Source organism: Hippoglossus stenolepis, chromosome 5 (genome assembly GCF_022539355.2).
Source record: "Hippoglossus stenolepis isolate QCI-W04-F060 chromosome 5, HSTE1.2, whole genome shotgun sequence".
In the NCBI taxonomy this organism is placed as follows: Eukaryota; Metazoa; Chordata; class Actinopteri; order Pleuronectiformes; family Pleuronectidae; genus Hippoglossus; species Hippoglossus stenolepis.
The window spans coordinates 27990786-28010785 of NC_061487.1; the positions used below are offsets into that span (position 1 = coordinate 27990786).

At 44.9% G+C, this 20000-nt stretch overlaps 3 protein-coding genes across 4 annotated transcripts in view; 2 read left to right on the plus strand and 1 right to left on the minus strand.

Annotated features, from left to right (window-relative positions):
* The window catches only part of dus2 (dihydrouridine synthase 2), a 6800-nt gene extending 2785 nt beyond the window's left edge, over positions 1 to 4015 (plus strand). Inside the window, exons 9-16 of the mRNA XM_035156928.2 lie at positions 1 to 37; positions 178 to 264; positions 576 to 744; positions 968 to 1089; positions 1169 to 1309; positions 1741 to 1828; positions 2206 to 2279; positions 2731 to 4015. The exon at positions 1 to 37 is cut by the window's left edge and continues 34 nt beyond it. Of these exons, the coding sequence (XP_035012819.1) occupies positions 1 to 37; positions 178 to 264; positions 576 to 744; positions 968 to 1089; positions 1169 to 1309; positions 1741 to 1828; positions 2206 to 2279; positions 2731 to 2998 (986 nt within the window). The 3' untranslated portion in view covers positions 2999 to 4015. The remainder of the gene's footprint in view (positions 38 to 177; positions 265 to 575; positions 745 to 967; positions 1090 to 1168; positions 1310 to 1740; positions 1829 to 2205; positions 2280 to 2730) is intronic.
* A 445-nt stretch (positions 4016 to 4460) lies between these two features.
* nfatc3b (nuclear factor of activated T cells 3b) lies at positions 4461 to 17450 on the plus strand. The gene is made up of 10 exons (XM_035156921.2): positions 4461 to 4873; positions 7304 to 7973; positions 8262 to 8666; positions 8878 to 9040; positions 10515 to 10714; positions 11208 to 11380; positions 11645 to 11785; positions 11873 to 11928; positions 12799 to 13534; positions 16773 to 17450. The coding sequence occupies exons 1-10, from the start codon at positions 4780 to 4782 to the stop codon at positions 16907 to 16909; spliced, it is 2775 nt and encodes a 924-aa protein (XP_035012812.1). The 5' UTR covers positions 4461 to 4779; the 3' UTR covers positions 16910 to 17450.
* A 798-nt stretch (positions 17451 to 18248) lies between these two features.
* The window catches only part of pdcd2l (programmed cell death 2-like), a 2436-nt gene continuing 684 nt past the window's right edge, over positions 18249 to 20000 (minus strand). The window contains exons 2-3 of one of the 2 annotated variants that reach the window (XM_035156930.2): positions 19923 to 20000; positions 18249 to 19053 (exon numbers count right to left, since the gene is read on the minus strand). The exon at positions 19923 to 20000 is cut by the window's right edge and continues 490 nt beyond it. In XM_035156930.2, coding sequence (XP_035012821.2) covers positions 18452 to 19053; positions 19923 to 20000 — 680 coding nt within the window. In that variant the 3' untranslated portion in view covers positions 18249 to 18451. The remainder of the gene's footprint in view (positions 19054 to 19922) is intronic. The other variant, XM_047339988.1, reaches the window with a different exon arrangement.

Genomic DNA, 20000 nt, shown 5'->3' on the forward strand with positions numbered 1-20000 from the left:
AGAAGACGGGCGTCACTGCTGTGGCCGTCCACGGCCGGTAAACCACTTCTCCTCATCAGGAGCTCTTCACATATAGATGTTAATATTAGTTTAAACGAATCTGAAGTTAGATATTCATGTGTTGTAGTGAAGATATGAATGTAACAGTTACATGATGTAAACTGCTGATCTGTTCAGGTTGAAGGAGGAGCGTCAGAGACACCCCCTCCATTGTGACTACATCCAGGCCGTCGCTCAGGCTGTTTCCATCCCCATCATCGCCAAGTAAGGTCGACACGGCTCTGATGAGCAGCATCAACCTTAACTCGTCTATTTCTGGTTCAGACTTTAACCAGTTAATTAACTCTGAGGTTTGTGAAATCAATAATCTGCAGCTCGTCCCTCTGCGGCTTCAGGTTTTACCCCGAATGAGACGATCAACATATTTTTATTGTTTCATTTCTGTACTTTTCGTCTTCTATTCCAGCTTCAGGGAGGAACTAGTTTTAAGACCGATGTAGTTTGTTGACGTGTTTAAAATAAAATGATAAAATCTTTGTTAACGATATAAATCTCGGCCGCCGTCTCTGCTGCAGTGGAGGTTCTCTGGACCTGGTGAAGACCAACGCCGACATCGAGGAGTTCAGGAGGGTGACCGGCGCCTCGTCCGTCATGTTGGCTCGAGCCGCCATGTGGAACCCGTCGGTGTTCGTCAGCCAGGGACCACTTCCTGTGGAGAGGGTCATGGAGGAATACCTCAAATACGTGAGTCGTCACAAACCTGGTGATGGAACGAGTACCGATCTCTTCAGCTAACAATTACAAGCATCGTTGATCATCTATTGATATTTGTTTAATGGAAATGACACCGTGTCAACGATGACACATGTTTCTGAACGGCAGCTTCCTGTTGTTCCAGCGAGGGGCAGCAGACGATCAGAAGACAGCAGAACGCTAACTGTGTCTCTGCTGTCGTTACGTTTCACAGGCGATCGGGTACGACAACAACGCCTTCAACACCAAGTACTGTCTGTGTCAGATGCTGAGAGACAAGGTGGAGTCTCCTCTGGGGAAGCAGTTGCAGGCGGCTCAGACCAACGCTGAGATCAGGTACGAGCGTCGGATGTCTGCGTCTGATAAGAGCGCCTGCGAGGTGCGGATGTCATGTAGCTGCGGTGTTGTGTTGCAGCGCGGCGTACGGGCTGCAGGAGTTTTACCAGCAGACGCAGGAGCAGCTGCAGACCAGGAGGGACGCGCTGCAGAGCGGCAGCCAGCCCGACCGGCCCGTCGTGGACGGAGACCTCACCACCATGGCCGTCAAGTTCGAACGGTCAGAAAAACAAATGTCTGAGTGCACACGCTGTCGGCTTTGTTCTGTTTTTTTAAAATGATGCTTGTTGCTTGTTTTACTTTCAACATGTTTAACTTTCATCTGTTTGTGGCTCAAATTGTTTTGACAGAAATCTGTATCACTATGACATCATAAATCTTAACTGACAAATAAGGCGTCCTCCATGTTTTCACGTCGTCTGTACACACGTCTGTCGCACTCTCAAAAACGTGATATCTCAGCAACGCCAGGACCGAATTTCTTTCGATTTGGAACAAACCCTAACTTCATAAGCTCGCAATCTAAAACGATGTTTCCATAGATCTGAGTCTGATGGATGAGCAGTTTATTTTTTTCCTTATTTTTAAAAACAGGAGAAGTGACATGAACTTTAGAAGGATTGAGGATCACGTGACTTGTTTTTGTTGCAGGAGGGAGTATCCCCCTCAGATCACTCCGAAGATGTTCCTGCTGGAGTGGAGCCGCAAAGAGAAAGGGGAGCAGCCGCTGTACGAGATGGTACGTTCAGGGACAGGATCACAGAAAGTTCAGTCTTTTTAACATTAAATAATAAAACACTGATTCACTCTCTGGACCAGTTTCAACAAAAAACTGAACATTGCAACTTTCATGAAGTTCAGATTTTGTTTTTAACTGAATTAATTTGATCTGGTTGTTCCTAATAAACTGGAAACAAAAGATTGATCACGTTTAGTGTGGAAACAGGAAAGTTGTTGTAATTTTTAGGGAAACTTATAAATAAACCGTGTGTGTGTGTGTGTGTGTGTGTGTGTGTGTGTGTGTGTGTGTGTGTGTGTGTGTGTGTGTGTGTGTGTGTGTGTGTGTGTGTGTGTGTGTGTGTGTGTGTGTGTGTGTGTGTGTGTGTGTGTTTTCAGGTGCAACGTTCACAGGATCGAGGCTTTCAGGCGACTGTGACTGTAGCAGGAAAGAAATACAGATCTTCACTGTGGTCAGTGTACACACACACACACACACACACACACACACCTGAAAACACGTCATGTGACCTTTCACGTACACGTCAGCAGGGATTTCTTTTCTCTGAGCGATGACGAGGTGGAACTGTTACTGACAGGAAGTGTTAGAGTCATGTGACTGATAAGAACCAATCAGGAAGAGAACGTTTCTGTCCAGACTAAAACACAAACCCAGAGTTTCTTAAAGAGACAGAAGCTAAACCCAAGTGTTTGAGACAGAGGCTGAAAAGAGGAGCTGCAGCAAAGGACAGTCTGAGGAACGTGTTTTCTGAACATTAAGAGCATGAAAACCATTTACAGTCATGAATAAAATTACAAATTTCAACCTAAAGATGAACAGAATGTCTCCATTAATGTTTGGCTTTGTGGAAAAGTGGTTTTGTAGAAACGACTCCCATGTTAACTCTGTCTCGTCATTTCCAGGGAGAAGTCGAAGAAATTTGCCGAGCAGGCAGCTGCCGTCGTCTGCCTGCGAGTCCTGGAGATCCCTGAGGGTCGCATCGGCGAGGAGGAGTCCGGCCTGGTCTGCAAGAGGAAGAGGGACGGGAAGACGAACGGCACCGCGGAGCAAGAAAGAAGCAAGAAACAACACCTTTCTGCCGAGAACCAGCAGGAAACGCAAACCTCAAAGACTCCGGCGGTGGCCAATGGTGACAGTCGTAGAGCAGACACGATTCCAGAGCAGCTGTGAAGTGTTTGTAAGGACAGTGGTTCGTTTTCCTTATGTCACTTCCTGTCTGGAACGAAAACTAAATTTACATCAGCTGCTCGATTCTGCCTTTTTACATGAACAGACTCTTACTTCTTTTTTACTTAATTTAAAACGGTTTTCATTTGTACACACTGAGACGTGCTCAGTGAAAACTGTCTCACCCCAGATCAGCTGTGACAGATTCACTTACATTAACTTGGATGAAGTGAGTTTGAACCAGCAGGCGGCAGCACTGAGCTCTCAGCTCCAGTGTCATCATCTCATTTCAGAGGTTTGAGTTTGAACCTGGTGCCTTAAAGAGGACGTTTTATTTTTCATTCTGATTGTTCATCATCTTTCTCCTGATTCAATCCTTTAGTTTCTGCTGGGAATGACTGAGGTTGGTTTAAAAGACGTTACGTGTATTAAACATGTCGTAAACATGTCGTAAACATGTAGTAAACATGTCGAGCAGACCCCAGGTGCCATATCTTTTTGTTAATCCTCCTCTGTGTGCTTTTATTTCACTTAAGCTAAAAGAAATCTGTATCTTCCACATTGTCGGTTTCATTTTAAAGAAGAAGCTGCTTTTTATTTTCCTCTTTTTATTTCGTCTCCTGACGCTGTTTCAACGCGTGTTGCGTTCAGGTTCCTCCGGGTCAGTGTGTCGACGCAGATAAACGGATCAATTATCTCGAGGTTAATTAATCTGAAAGTCCTGAACTGAACCTGAGAGGGAAACGCCCCGCTCTGACGTCACCACCGGGCCGGCTAATGGGGCCTTCAGGGCCACTGTGGGAAGTACAGCTCTCAGGATACAGGCTGTTGCTCCGTGTGAAGCCGAGTGTTTAAAAGTCTTATAAAGATTATAAATTACTTTGTTTTTTGTCAAACTTTCAACACGTCCTGGTGTAAACAGACATGTTCAACCTGCCGAGCAAGAAGATGCACAATAAACCTTGGTCTCATGCAGACAAATAAAGTGACAACAGCAAAATCAAACAAGTAGATTCACGGTGAAGTCGTATGTGAGAAATAACTTAAATATGTATTCATTACATTATTGACTCTGCAGAGTTCCATTGAAAGATTCTTTCTTTATTCTGCCTTTAAATCTCTTTAATCATCTTTATCTTGTGCTTCTAGAATCAATGTTTGGATAGTGTAAAACTTTGAATTCAAATTAAGTTTATCATTTATTGATATTTATGTAGCTTCTATATAGAAATACGATATGTAAAAAGGGATTATATACAAATATAGAACTATAAAAAGGCAAATGTACGATATAAAAATGGATATATAGAATTAAATGATATATAGATATCTGAGTATTTCATAATCTCATGATGTATTTAATTATCTTCAGCAGTAACTATATAAAACGTGTATGTATTTAACTTCCTGGTATCAGATACAGTTCCCTCAGTAGAAAGCAGAATTAACTGTTTCAAACTTCACTATGTGTTGAACTTCCTGATGCCGCTGCTGAGCGCAGCAGAGTGTCCGAGGTGTCCCTGAAGGCGTCGTGTGGATCAACCTCAGGAGAGAAAAAGGAGAAGTTGAGACGAACAAAGTTCAACATGGAGGCGACGGAGAGAAGCAGGAGGCCGCAGGAGCAGCGCTTCTCCGCGGGGACCTAGTCCGCCGCGGGGTCTTCGTGTTCGGTTCCAGGTTCTGCCGTCGCTCCGATGGGAGCGGGACACTGAGTGACACGGGGCCGGGTTAGAGACGCTCAGCTCGGTCACAGTCCGCTCGCTCCCCCGGTGCGTGTCGGTCCCATGGAGGAGCTGGACTTCCGGCTGAGCTTCGAGGAGGACACCGGAGGACGTGTCTCCGGAGGACGTGTCTCCGGAGGACGCGTCCCCTCCGCAGGTACGTGTCGTTTCTGCGACGCTAGTTAGCAAGCTGTCAACAGAGCTAAGCTAACCAGAGTTAGCATGAGTGCTACCGGAAGTAGTGCCCAGCGGTCTTCAAAGTAAAACCACAGAGCGGGAAACTGCAAAACATTGGAACAAACTGGTTTTTATTTTCATCTACTTCCTGCTATTAATCAGATTTTAATAGCAGGTCGGGGTCTGTGGGCAGAGTAGATCGCGTCCTGCGAAGGATGCAAGTAAACATGGACGACAAGACAGCTCCCTAAAGTGAAGCCAGAATGTCTTGATCGCCCCCTGGTGGCTGGCTGCAGTAAACAGCATTAACACTGGTCCATGTCCCATCTGCTAACACGGAGGAGGCAAACTAAGAAAAGAAAAAGTTAAACAAATGTTTGTCAAAGATGTTTTCTGTCATTTCAGGTAGTTCTTATCACACTGATGTTTAAGTGTTAATGTTTTCTGATGCGTACACAACCAGAAGGTTGGCGGTTCGATCCTCAGTCTTCCCCACCTGCATGCCGAAGTGTCCTTGGGCAAGATACTGAACCTCTAAATGGCCCCTCATACGCCAAATGACATGTAATGTAATAATAATCATATAATCGACGGGACCTTAATACCAGCTTCACTCTGCACATCTGTATTTGCACACTGTGGGTCTCACTTGTGTTTTTAAATTACATATTTCGTCCTATTGATTGAACATAATTCAAAATCATTGAGTGTAAAATCACATAAGACTGAAAAACAGTGACAAAATTCAAGAAGACAGAATCAAATATTTAGACTTGAATGATAATCAAATATGAGTAAAATATTTCTCATTCACAATTTCCCATGTGAATAAATACTACGTTAGAGCTCTTACCCTTTTTGATAAACATTTGCCACTTTTAACCTCGTATGGTATTTTACTTTGAAAATCCCCCCCGGAAGCTGTGTCTTATTTTGTTGAGCTGACACATCCAGCTGTCGAATGTTAGTTTGGAGAATTGTTTAAATGTAGAAGTGAAGAAGTTTGTGAATCCTCCTGGAGCCGAACCACTGGAAGCTACAGAGACTTTACTGATCAGGATTAGAGATTAGAGATTATAGATTATAGATCAGAGGCTGTTTATTCATGTTGCTATTTGTATTTGGGATCAGCTCATGTTTTATATTCAATGATTGAACTCAGAAAACCTTCTACCAGCTTTAAATGTTGAAAAGCTCTGTTACACATTGACTGTTATTTGGTTTATGTTTTATCATAGTTCCTTTTGTCAGTTACATTAAGCAGATGAAGCTTTCCTGAATAATTCCTGGGCTTTGGTTGCAATTGTAATTATTCTTATTGATTGAGCTCCTGATTGTATTCTTACACAATCGTTTGGTCTTTAAAATACTGTAATACGACAAATTCTATGACCAGCAGACGCAAATGTATTAAAATTACAACTAGAGCGTTAATAGAGTTCCTTCAGTCGACGTTATTGTAAATGTTCCCTCAATGGTTCCTCAAGTATAGATGCAGGTTAATTAATCTGTTAACTCTAAGATCTAAAGGAGTCGTTCTTCAGTTCCTGGTTGATCAGTAGAACTCGTCTTTGTGGGAATGAGCTGAACCCACAGATGCAGTGATGCAGTGTGGACGTGTGCAGGTTGGTTGGATTTCAGGATTTTAACACACAGACCTGGTGCCACTCAGCTCGTCTGCTGACTGGTTTTACTTCCTGGTTTTCTAACTGCTCTGTGGCACCCAGCTGGCGGTGGGTATAGTCACCTGCCCCCTGCTCTGAATGAGGGAAAGGGGGGAAGGTTTGCACAGAGGCAGCGAGTGGAGTTGTTGAAGCAGATCACAGTTGGCGTTTTGTCGCCTCTTTTTTGCATGTGGTGTGCAAAGTGTGTGTGGGTGTGGGTGTGGGACAAAGAGGGGTATTAATAGTAGTGCTGTGGTGAGGAGTGTGTGCAGCTGTGTGACTGAACTTATCGAACTGCTGTAGATGATCTGTCACTATGATTAGTCCAGTGCATGAACACTGACTGTGGCTCAGCTGCTGCTGGTTAAACATTTAACACTTGACTGGAAATGTTCTTTACGGGCACAGACAAGATCATAAAAACACCACAGCCACACTGACCAGTGTCACGTTCATGCAAAGCACCTGGTGCGTAATGTTTCTCTTTTATAAAGCTAAATAATTAAATAATTAATGTACAAAAACGACCAATAAATTCAAAATTGCTGTCTTCCTGTTGGGTTTACACCTTTTTGTACATGTGAGTATGATGGTTATTTCTACCAATGTCACGTGTTTCGTGACTTTTCAAGAATGTTGGAGAAGAAGAAGAAAATATATAATTATTTGTGATAAAATGTGTCTGCGCCGGTTTGTATTGGTGCAAAAACTGATGATTTACATGTTGAATCATCTTCTCCTCACAGGTCCCGATGTGAGGACGCCTCCCTCCTCCACGCAGGCTCTTTCTGCGCAGCACTTGAGTCAGGAGCTGCAGAGTCACCCTCAATATTTCTCCACCTTAGACGGCTACCAGCATGTTGGTTGCCATTTCCCGGGGCCCCAGTATGGAGCCCAGGGGAACCCCAGAGCCTTTGACTGCCCGAGTATCCAGATCACCTCCATAGCTCCCAACAGCCATGTGGAGCCCAGCTCTGGACAGGAAGCAATAGCAGTGGGTGGGGCAGAGGGAGGCTACCCTGAGGCACCGTGGTCCAGAGACCAGCTGTACTTGCCCCTGGACCCCTGCTACCGGGACCCGGCCCTCTGCCCGAGCCCCTGCAGCAGCATGTCTTCCAGGAGCTGGATGTCCGACCTCTCCTCCTGCGAGTCCTTCTCCCACATCTACGATGATGTGGAGGGGGAGCTGGGCGATGTCGCCCGCCCTGCCCTGGGATCCCCACTTGGGTCACCTTTGGGCTCCCCGGGCTGTGGGGGCGGGGCCTTTGGGGTGGAGATATGGCAACAGAAATACCAACATCCTGTAGCTTTCAGCCCGTCACTGTCGCCCCTTCAGTCGCCCCGTCAGTCGCCCTGCCACTCGCCTCGCACCAGCATCACAGAGGAGAGCTGGCTGAACCGCCGGCCCACGTCCAGGTAAGAAACCATCACGAATGTTTAACTGACCTGTGTGAACACATTCCCAGTGTCCTCCTTCTTCACAGTAAATCATGGTCACACACTCCCAGCCCATTTTGACTATTTCAGGGCTATTCCAAGACGTATAATTATTTGTCACAAACATATAAATGTGCATATGACACGTACAACCATGTTTACTTGTAATAATGAATCCATACTTTGCCAGCTGACCCCTTATTCCACGAACTGACTTCACAAACAGGGAACTGCTACAAATCCTGCTCATAGTGATTTTCCTTGCAGGCCGTCATCCAGACCAACCTCTCCCTGTGGCAAGAGACGCCACTCCAGCGCTGACCCTCGCATTCGTACCCGCTCGCCCTCCCCTCACCACTCACCCAGTCCCTCACCGAGCGCCTCCCCTCGGGACAGCGTGTCAGTTGAAACATGGGTAGGAAGCCCCGCCGGTGCCCTCGGGTCCCTCCTGATGTCCGGCTACCAAGAGCTGGACGTCCCCTCTAAGACCAGGAGGACGTCAGGAAGCCAGCTGGGACTCCTCCCCGGTCAGGGGGACCCCGGGTTGGAACTGTTCCAGGATTCTCCCACGGAAGAGGCACGAGAACAGGAGGGCCTGGCTGAGCTCTTCCTTCAGGTGCCCTCCCACTTCAGCTGGAACAAACCTAAACCTGGAAACCCTCCTCTGTTCAGGTGGGCTTTGCTGTCACTTTTTAAGGTCTTGACATTTTGGTAAATGTGCATATTTACCTTCTTGCTAAATGTTATATCTTCGTTTAATCTGCACAAAAACAGATCTGCTATATTACAGGGGGTTACTGTCTGTTCACACACCTCAGCCAAGACACAGTCAGTAACATAACGATTCAAAAGGCTGACTGTGTGTCTGTTGTGTCTCCTCCAGGACCTCGTCCCCCCCGCCCCTGGACTGGCCTCTGCCCTGCCAGTACGACCAGTGTGAGCTGAGGATGGAGGTCCAGCCCAAGACCTACCACAGGGCCCATTATGAGACGGAGGGCAGCAGAGGCTCCATTAAAGCCTCTACTGGAGGACACCCTGTTGTAAAGGTGAATCTGTGCTTCTGAGGCTTTTCAGCCCGATTTCAGGTCCGATTCAACCCTCGCTGCCGATTGGAGGCTGATCTACACAGACTATCTGGTCACTTGATCCTGTAGGACGACGGGTTCACAGACTTATAGTAGTTGTGTCGTATGGAAGGAGCAGTGATTGGGAGAATGAGCAGAAACCCACAATAGCCAATAAGAGCGAGCAGATCAGGAGGCGTCACCGACCAGATGTTGGGTACTTCTGGTTAGAAGCGAAACGTGGCTGCAGCGTAAACAAGACTTGTGATTCCCGTACCTGGTGGACAAACGTGTGGAATAGTGTCAACAGTGTAATTGCTTGTTTAATGTGTAAACAAGCTCAGTCTGTCTGCTTCCATTTTATTCTGAACTCACGTTTGATCACGTGAGTTTCTGTGAGTTCCCAGGTGTTTGGAATCGTTTGTTCAAACACAAAGTGTGTGCTCATGCGTCTCGACTGGGTCGTCTCCTGTGTGATGTTCTCAAGATTTAAAGATTCAAAATCAATCTGCAGTCTGTGGTTTCCCACGTTTTAGAAAATATGTCTGAAAATGTCCCTGCGTTGTTAAAGAACGTACCTGCATCCGTCCACCATCCAGGCATCATAAAAGTTTTAGTTACACTGAACAACAGACTTTCACTCAGGCCTTCACGTTTGTTATTAATGGAGCTTTCAGCTAAATCTGAGTTTTCCTGTTAAATTGTGAACTGGATGTTGTTGTGAAGGCGAAAACTTGTAATTGCTCAAATGTGACTGATCGAGTCTGTGGAGGTAAAATCAAAGGTCGACTGAGGCCGTGTTTTGCTCCTGTTGATGGCGAACAGCGGTTTCAAGGATTCTCTGGATCAGAGAGCAGAGGCAGGCCGAGACACGTAAAGCTCCATCAAGGCCTCATATGTAACATACACCAGCAGGGTTATTCTGGGTGTCACATTGTCGGGCTGCTGCTGAAGCCAGATCAGCTTCTTTCTGCGAGTTGTGTGAAACCGCACAGCGTTCGGTGTCGATACCAAGGTCAAGTGAGAGCTGCCGGGTCCCACAGGAAACTTCAAAACTACATATCCTGCTGGCGGCCGCAGGGGGAACCCTCCCAATCAAACCTTTCTTCATCTATTTAGAAACACTGGAATACTAACCTCATGCAATACAAACCAAAAAGCTCATCTAAAGCATAACCATCCAATCCTGTTCAAATCTAACCTGGGCCAAATGTTTCATTTTATTCAATAGCTCATTTTCTTATGGTGTTTATGTTTTTTTATTTAGTATACTCATTGCTCTTTGATTTGAAGTACCTGCATTATTATGCTGTAATATAGGATGTACTTTTATTATCATTATATCAGTGGTATAAAATGGTCTCATAATAATTCCTGGGACAATATATCGTCCAACAACATTTCCTATCATGACCGACAAACCTCCAAAGTGACATAACTGTGCTCCCATCTGCAGCTGAGCGGATACAGCGAGCAGCCGGTCAACATGCTGCTGTTCATCGGCACCGCAGACGACCGCTACCTTCGCCCGCATTCCTTCTACCAGGTCCACCGCGTGACAGGGAAGACGGTCACTACCACCTGCCAGGAGAAAATCATGGGTTACAACAAAGTCCTGGAGATCCCTCTGCTTCCAGAAAACCACATGTCCGCAAGGTCAGAGGGGAAACGGCCTGAGACTTGCCTTTAGTGTCGTGGTTGAGTTTAAGGCACTAAAATCCGGGTTAGTCAGTGCTGCCCTGCTCCGATATAATCACAACAGCAGTGTCGGTAAAACAGTTATGAACATTTTAGCTTTTCTGACGTGACTGGATATAAACACATATCTGAACAATCTGAAGAATGTTTTAACACAGTTGTTGCATTGAAAGTCAGTGCAGCTGTTTGTTTCTGGTGTTCCTTGACTTGAGCTCTTCAACACCAGTGAACATGCATCAACTTGCCTCTGACAACTTCCCTTGTTTTGATAGATAAAGTTCAGTTGTAGAGAACCACATTTTCTGGTTCTCTTCATGAATCTGAGTCATGATATCTTATCTCATGACAAGCTGCTGTGATCCCGAAGATATTTCCAGGCTGCTCATTATTCTGAAATAGGTTTTTAGTTTTCAGATGGTTTCAGCAGATCTTTCGCTTCATTGTTCCACAGCATCGACTGCGCCGGCATCCTGAAGCTGCGCAACGCCGACATCGAGCTGAAGAAAGGAGAGACGGACATCGGGCGTAAGAACACGAGGGTGCGAGTCGTGTTGAGAGTTGCCCTCCCTCAGCCAGACGGCCGGATGCTGTGGCTACAGACGACTTCTAATCCTGTGGAGTGTTGTAAGTCACCTGTAATATTAACACATCACATTGTCTGGCGAGGTCAACGGTACGTCACATTCTACACAACACAATGTTAAAGGTGTTTCTTTTATATATCGTTTATAACCAAATTATTAAAGAACAGGCAGAGGAAGGAATTCAGGGCATGTGAGATATTATCTAAAAGTGGATCAACGCAGATGAAGTTCAGTGAGAACAATGACAAATCCCACATATGGTTTATTAATTCCACACCTAAACTATACCTGTGTTGTGCTTCAGCCCAGCGCTCTGGTCAGGAGCTTCCTCAGGTGGAGAGCTTCAGTCCAGCCGGCTGCTCGGTGGATGGAGGCGAGGAGCTGCTCATCATCGGGTCCAACATCTCGGCTCAGTCCAGGGTGGTTTTCGTGGACAAAGGACCCGGTGAGATCAGCTGAGATTCATTTCATTTACATTAAGTTCGTACTTTTATCTAAATGACCAGTTCTAAATGTGTTTCTCATCCCTCAGATGGACGATCGATGTGGGAGATGGATGGAAGAGTTGTGACAGAAAAAAGCAGCGGAGTAAGTACAAAAATAGAATTTACAAGATTAAATATTCAGGAATCCTTGTGACTAACGTGGGATGTGAGAGCAGGAATATTGATAAAGAAGTAGAAGGTCACTCGGTGGAGCTCACACCTCCACCAGGCCCAACAGTCGCTTCCATTCAGTTCAACCAAATCACACACACCAACAGTATCAGTCCAGTTTCATCTGGATCGTGAATTATTCTCTGAGAAATTGGTGAAAAAGAACGGGATTGACAAAATGTTTTGGCTCATGTCTCGTGGAAATCTGTTCAGAGACATAAAACCAACAAATGGACATAAATGTAAAATAATAGAAATGTTACATCCCAGAGTGGATCTCAATGCACGAGGTGAGCGAAGTGAACAACACGATTTTTTTTTATGAAAATCACATGAAATAAATAACTTTATTAATTTAGAAACTTTAAAACAGCCGTCGCAAAAAAAACAAGTAATCAAAACATCATAGACAAGAAGCAAATTAATACGTCATTTAAAATCAAACACAGCTGATTATATATGATGATGAAATATGAACCCATTGCGGAAACTTTTTCTTTTGCCATCAAAATTTCTAAATCTTTCAAGTGTGACTTCAAATGTTCTATAAAAAGGCTCCGTAAACGAACCAGGTCCTCGTACATCATGAAACCTTATCAGTGAATCTGAGCAAAGAGTGAAGAGGCTGTAAAAGACTTCAAGGTCCATGTTCTTACTCAGAGCGTGTAGTCGTTGGTCTGCAACAATTTAGTGAGCAATTATGTTTTCGAGCATGTGGAATATGAGTCATAGACTGACGGGCAGCTCTGATCCTGAAATCTCACAGCGCTGTTCTCCATGTCTCTGTTCTCACGTTCCTCAGTCCAGTGTCGTGGTGGAGGTCCCTCCGTACTATAAGAAGATAACGTGTCCGGTCCAAGTCCAGTTCTACGTCTCAAACGGGAAGAGAAGAAGAAGTCTGACTAGGAGCTTCAGCTTCCTTCCAGGAGTCAGACATCACCTCCCTGCTGCTGGACCACAGCTCGTCAAACAGGAGCACTGGGAGCTGGACCACATCTCCCACAATACATCTGGTTTCGGGACAGATGTGCCTTATTATGATTCCGGTGGCCTCCCAGTGCATTGTGGTCCTCCCTCTCAGAAGGCACCTTTTCTCCATCATCCTCCTCCTTCCTCTGCCCCCCTTCAAACCCCTGTAATGTTTCCTCACACCTCCTCCGCCCTGCTTCACTCCTCCTCCCTGCCTCCTCAGACCTCCTCGGCCCCCCATCAGACCTTGATTCCTCTTCAGACCTCCATCATGCCTCTTCAGACCTTCACCCTCCCTCCTCAGACCTCCTCCATCCCCCCACAGATGTCCACAATGCCTCCCCAGGCTCCCTCTGTCGCCCTTCACACCTTCGTCCTCCCCCCTCAGACCTCCTCGCTGCCTCCCCAGACCTCCCCCGTTGGACGTCAGTCTCCATCGCTGAGCTCGAGGAGAGTGTTTGTGACCCCCGCTGACCCCCAGAAAGATGCTCTGCTGAGCGTCAAGCAGGAGCCAGAGGACAAGGCGAACCTGGGATCCTTGGGCCTCCAGGAGATCACACTGGATGATGGTAGGAAGCTCAGTGTTTTCACTAGTTAACGTTTCCCCTTGAGGGTTGAGAAGCAGGTATCTGAAGAGTTAGCAGCTCTCATGAAGGACAGCAGCTGTTGTCAACCTCTTCCGATTGGCCTACTCAGTTTAATCTTTTACTATTTACTCGTTCTTTTATTAGTCTGTTGTTGAATATTGTTTGTATTCGTGTGTGGTCTGTTTTTATTGTTGTGTATCTGTTTTTATATTTATTATTTGAACATGAAAGGCGCCATAAATAAAATGTATTATTATTATTATTATTATTATTATTATAATTATAAATTCAAATAAAGTTTGAGTAGATTTATAATGTGACGTGGCTCTTTGGTGGAGCCGCTCATCTGTTGTCGTGGGTAGAAAGTTCATTTACTCAGTTTATTCACTAAAACCATCTGAGAGTTCTGATGTGTTTCTGATATTCATGGGCTCACGTTCACAAAATCCAAATCTGTGCCTGCTGCTTGTCCCGTGTGTTTGTGCTGAGCAGCTGTGTGTGTGTGTGTGTGTGTGTGTACGTGTCTGTCTGCTCTGTGATGTTGGTTATTTATATGTCAGGTGTGTGTGTGTGTTCCTCTCTGATCCGGGTTAATAATAGCCGTTTCTGCTGGTTGCTGGTCTGAATGATGCAGATGGGGGTTAAATTTGTTGCTGCGTCTCAGCTGGCGAGCAGCAGCTGTCGTCAGGCCTCTGACCCTCCGCCTGGCCGCCGAGCCCCCCCGCACCCTCTCGCCTTTTTAGCTCGAGTTTTACTCGATGATCTAAAGGTCAGAAGACGTCTTTGAGGCTTTGTTTTGTTACTGGTTTTCAAGTTGAGACTGATTGGTGTTTGTGTGTGTGTTTGTGTTTGTGTGTAGAACGAACCTGATGTTGTGAAGCTGAATAACGTTTTTTTTCCTTCTTGTTTAAGATGAGTTCTGCTCAGATTAATCTTGAGAACCCTGTGGGGACGTTTTCTCAGGTTGGGAAACCGTTGAGCTATTTTCAAACTGAGTTGAATCTACATGAACGTCTGGATGAGAAGTGACTCAAAGCATTTCACTGATTTCAGGGCGTGTGCTTCAGATTCAAAACAAAGCACCGTATGCATTAGGGGGTGGATACCACAGTGTGATTGACAGCTAGTACCGTCCAATGGGTGCAGGTGTAGGTGGGCTGGCAGTGTCCATGAGCTCAGTCAGGCTCCACCCCCTGCTCCTCTGAATTTGGTTACTGCAGGTTTCCCGATGGGTCGATACCTGATTTTAACTTTTGACAAATCAGCTCCCTGCATTTTCTGCACGACTACATTGAACGTGACTTTGGCTGTTACCATGTTAACAATGTTAGTTTCGCTGTTGGGACACAGTCATTGACCACTTGAATAAAAGGTCGGTAAAGCTCGGTGGTGATGTTATGCTCCTCAGGAGAAACAACCCAATCTCCATCTCACGATACCAACTGAGATACGAGCCTCACACCAAACTACCAGTTCTTTTCCATATCATTATCCATTTAGAACAGAAGATTCACATGTTTCAGTTTCAGTGTGACACCAACTAGATATTTGACCATTTCCTCTAAACTTGTAACATGAATCTCTGCTTCCAGTATCACCTTTGTTTTTCATCAGAACAGTGTCACAGTGCAGAGCTGTTTATTTCAGTGAGGGTCAGTTCTCCAGGAAACTGATGAGAGACGCTTCATGAATAAATCCCTTGTTCTCCTCAGCCTGGAAAGAAACCGAGTCCTGAGCAGAAAGAAGCAGAAGAGTTTTATCTTCTGTGACTGATAAATATCTGACTTCACAACGTGTTTGATCAAAGCTTCAGCAGAACTTTACAGCTGGAAGCAGATGAACCTGAGGGGTCATGAGATGAAGAGTGTGAGAGGAAAGAGGAAGAACTCAATGAACTCTTTACCTTCTTATCTTTTCTGGATGGATCATTTTACCAATCTGGACCTAAAACACTTATTTAAAGTGTAACTCCACCCCTAACTTCTTCCCAAAAACACTGGTCCTGAATCTGTTACATGCTTGTAATGGAGTAAACAATTTCCCTCTGAAAAATGATGTAGTAGAATTATACAATAGCAAAAAACCACAGTAAATAAAATGTATACTTGAGTCCATCACGTGTAGATGTTGTCTCCAGCTGATGATGATGATTTCACTCCTATGAATAGACTGAACAGAGCAGAGACAGAAACATGTGCTGCTCTACTAATAGACTCCGACCAGACAGAGCAGCTTTCTACTACTACTACTAATATTATTAATACTAATAATAGTTAAAATAAACAGTGTCATTGAGAACTGGTTCATGGAATTAAGAAGCTGTGATTAATGGATTAGTTGATCAGAAACAAACCTGAAGAGGTGAAATATTTTAGCATTAAAACGTCAGAGCGACGTTATCGTAGATTTTCTGTTTACAGCTTCAATCAGCAGTTTCTGTCCAGGTGCTGTCTCCTGTGGTCAAACTGGGAACTGCAGAGTGAGGTCGACTGACGCTGCAGCAAAACATGAGAATCACGACTTCAGTGTTAGAATTGTTGCTTCTCTCTGATTCTCTGGTGTTTCTATATTTCATCTTTTGTATTTATTGGTAGAATAAACATCAGTGATCCGAGCGTCTTGAGATGTGATGTTTACGTCTCTTCTCTTGATGGTTTCTGTTTGTGTTGTGGGGCGGCAACTTTTCAACCAAGGATTTAGACTATAACAGTCAAAAATTACATTTGCTTATAACAAAGTAACATTTCTGTGTCACTGTGGTAGATTTGTTTGTTGTAGTTTTGTCACTGATGGTTTATTTTTCTTTGACCAGTTCGACTGAAAAGTTGTGAAATGTAGTTTGGTGAGTTTTGGTTTGAGATCTGAGGACGAGGACGAGATGAGGTCGAGAGCTCCAGAAAAAAAGCAGAGTTCCAACTTGAAAAACTATTACACAGCATCAGGGCTTTGTTGAGATTTAACATTTCCACTAAAGAGATGATTTGCTCCACATCTGTGTGGTTCTTTCAAGGACATGATTCTTCTGCTCAGTTAAACTTTAGTTTAAGTTTCACAAATGACATTCTTCATTTAAACTCAGGAGACGGACTGAACTTCTCATATTCTCCCTCTAACGTGACAGAGACAATAACTAATCGCTTTATTCTCCAACTTATTTTCTTCAACATAGATTGTTCTTCTGTGATCAGAAAATAATTGTTTCCTGTTGTTTTCGTTGCAGTGAACGAGATCATCGACAGAGACATCGGCGGTCTGAGCAGCAGCGCCCAGCCCGACCAGTTTGACCAGTACCACCAGTACGACTGGGAGCAGAAGTCCAGCGACGCCGCCTTACCGTTCTGTGGAGGTCCTCAGTAGCCACTGCGTCCTCTGGAGACGTCGACACGCTTCTCCTGCTGTTTGGACAAAACGGTCACGTCTGCACAAAGTGCACCAGACTGATTAAAGTGCCTGAAAACCAAACAGCGCCTCCGTCAGGACATCGCGTCACATCGCAGGTTCCTCGTCTGTCTCAGGAATTTTAGTGCTAACTCGTACCTCAGTGACGAAACAAAGATCTTTTTTATCTCTTCATGACGAATTGGAATAATTCTAAAACAAACCAAAGGGCTGTAAATCAACTGTAGAGCTTTAATGTGACATAACAATCAGTGACGTCATTACAGACGTCGCACATAAAGAAAACCCTGTCGTTATTTATTGGCCATTTAATTTAATCTATTTTTGATACTCTGGATCCGTTAAAACCAAACGTCCTTCGGCTGATTTTTACTCTGTACAGTTTACATTTCCTTCACTGAATGACATCACTGCTGTTCAACCTGAACTGAAGCTTTAAGACGCTGAATCATACAAATGTATCGTACGGTTGAAGTTAATGAAAAGAAAAGAAAACAAACTATGTTCTGTGTTTTTTTTAAATTAGAAATAATCTGAGAAGCAGAATAACAGTTTATTGTTCATGTTGTTTGTGTCAGTTCATTGAGCAGTGACATTTCACAACAGGGAGGTCAAAGGTCAGAGCAGGTTCTGCTGCTTAGCTGCTGCTGGAAAGATCCAGAGACGCTGAGAGCGCCCCCTGCAGCCACATGTGGTGATTAACTCTGTTGGTCTCTGTGTCTGAGTCAGGAAGTGTTTTCATGTGTAGAAAAAACCACGTGTTGACTCTGACTGAGCTGAAACACACCTAAACACTGGATATTACCCATGATCCTCTGCTTCCTGACCCTGAAGAGCTGCAGCTGTAACAAATCCACCAAACTCTGTTTAGAATTCTTCATGTTTTAACAGTTTCCTGCTGAATATTGGAGATAAACTCTGGTTTTTAATAACTTCAGAGTGTTTTTAACTGATCTCAGTTCAGCTTCAGTCTTCAACTGGAGCTGGTTGTGACAGTTGAAGCTGACTCTCAGTCAGTTCTTCTCACAGGAGATGGAACCCACTCAGCAGAGTCACAGAGAACAGACGCTCAGGGAGAGAAGGAGGAAACTTTCTCCTGTTCACACTCACACATCAGACTCACTTTCACCAAGCTGCTGGTTTCAGGTTGATAAAGTTGCATAGTGTTTAAATACAGTTTCAGAAACTTTACTTGAGTATTTAAAGTTACTTGGTACTTGAGGTCAGGGGGAGGGATCGTACCACTTGGTGTCATCTGGGAAAAATGGACCCAGAAATAAAACGATCATCACTCGTCTCCATACGAAACCAAATCTGTTAATTTATTTAAATATAAACCAGATATCAGGTTTTTCTGCTTCCATCTCTGCCGGAACGTTTCACGTCTGTTTCACGTCTCATCACGTCAGACATCCCAGATATGGGCGGGCTGTAATGTCTGTGACCACGCCCCCACAGTGACGTCACTGCAGTGAGGATCAGACCAATCCAGCTGTTGGCTCATTTAAACAGCTGCTGGTCCGGGTCGGTCTGAACGAAGCAGAACTCCTCCACAGCTGATCCCGAGCCCGCCGTCCAGCAGCTGTTTACACACGTGAACACCAGGACCGTCCCGAACTCCAGGTCCACCTCAGCGCCGCCGCCGTCCTTCCTCTGCAGCAGACTGACCAGAGCCGGCATCAGCTGCAGCTCGAACGTCCTGGCTCCTCCGCAGGAGCCGCACGCCGACACCACCTGGGCCACGTTGGGCGGTGGCTCGGAGATGAAGAGCGTTCTCCCGCCGCGGCAGTAACGTAGGATCTGTTGAGGACACAGCGAGATCCTCTTCATGAACCTGGAGAAGAAGGCGTCTCCGTGTCTGGCTCGGGACTTCTCGTACTTCTCCTCGCCGCCCTCGCCGCCCTCCAGCTTCCTCAGCGTCACGCCCTCTCTCCCCTCGTACTCCTTCAGCAGCTCCTGAGCGTGCTCCAGCTCGTCTTCCTCGCCCCACAGATCCGACTCCTGCACTACGCTGATGAAGAACGAGCGGAAGACGACGAAGTCATTGTGTGATTCTCCCAGACTGAGGTCCTGGAGTCTGCTGCTGAGCGCCGGACTTTCTGCTGAGAGGAAAGAAACATGACAGGAAATGAACGACCTTCATCCGTCTCTTCACTTTCTTTACCACTGACACAAGTTTCTCCAACAGTTTGAATCTAGAGCGAATAAGAACTCATGGGAACATTTAAGTTTAAGAAAACAAAAGGTAAAAACACGTGTATCTGTGAAAGGTTAAATACGAGGAACTAAAAACATGAAGCTCACTTTACAAGTTAAAAATTTGTTTGAAAATAATTTTGTATTTGATGTTTTGGTCTATTTCCATCTTCACACCTTATATTAAATTAGCAGAGACATTCGGGTCATTAGTGACGTTGTAGTTTGAAGGATTTAACCCCTGAACTGTCAGTGACCAGCAGCAGAGACCAGAGGTCAAAGATTGTTGAACTCTTCCTGTTCCATGATTTCCAGTGATGTTTCATACACGAGTCTCTTCCTCACACTTCAGGTAACGAAACAGAGTTGCCATTAATATTTTATATTATGTAATCTTACTTATTGTTGTTTTATACCCATTTACTTTGTAATGCACTTTGTAACCTTGATTACTGCGACAGAAATAAAGTTGTATCATTATTATAACAAGTTTATCAGAGCAGTTTGTTTTGGTGTCTTTCTGCAGCTTTATATCATTTTCAAATTCTCTACCACTGTTCTACAGCTTCATCCGTCTCCTGGTGAAACGTGTTTAAACTCAGATCTGGATTGTGAATGGATCTGAACATATTTACTCATTCATAGACATCAAACTCCTAAAGAATCAGATTCTCTGAGAAATCCAGGACACAAGTTCTTCTCTGACTCAAACCACATCTTTGTGAAATCAAGGTAAGATGAAACATGACGTGTGATAAACTCAGATGAACTGTACCTTCAGGAGCTGCTGCCTCCTCCTGGACCTGCTCCTCCTGGACCTGCTCCTTCATCACATCCTGAACCTGCTTCTTCA

Bases quoted from the DNA above. Each gene is read 5' to 3' on its own strand.
- nfatc3b (XM_035156921.2), top strand. From the start codon at position 4,780: ATGGAGGAGCTGGACTTCCGGCTGAGCTTCGAGGAGGACACCGGAGGA. The intron at 4,874-7,303 runs GTACGTGTCGTT...TTCTCCTCACAG, and splicing joins AGGACGCGTCCCCTCCGCAG to GTCCCGATGTGAGGACGCCT. The intron at 11,786-11,872 runs GTGAGATCAGCT...CTCATCCCTCAG, and splicing joins TTTCGTGGACAAAGGACCCG to ATGGACGATCGATGTGGGAG.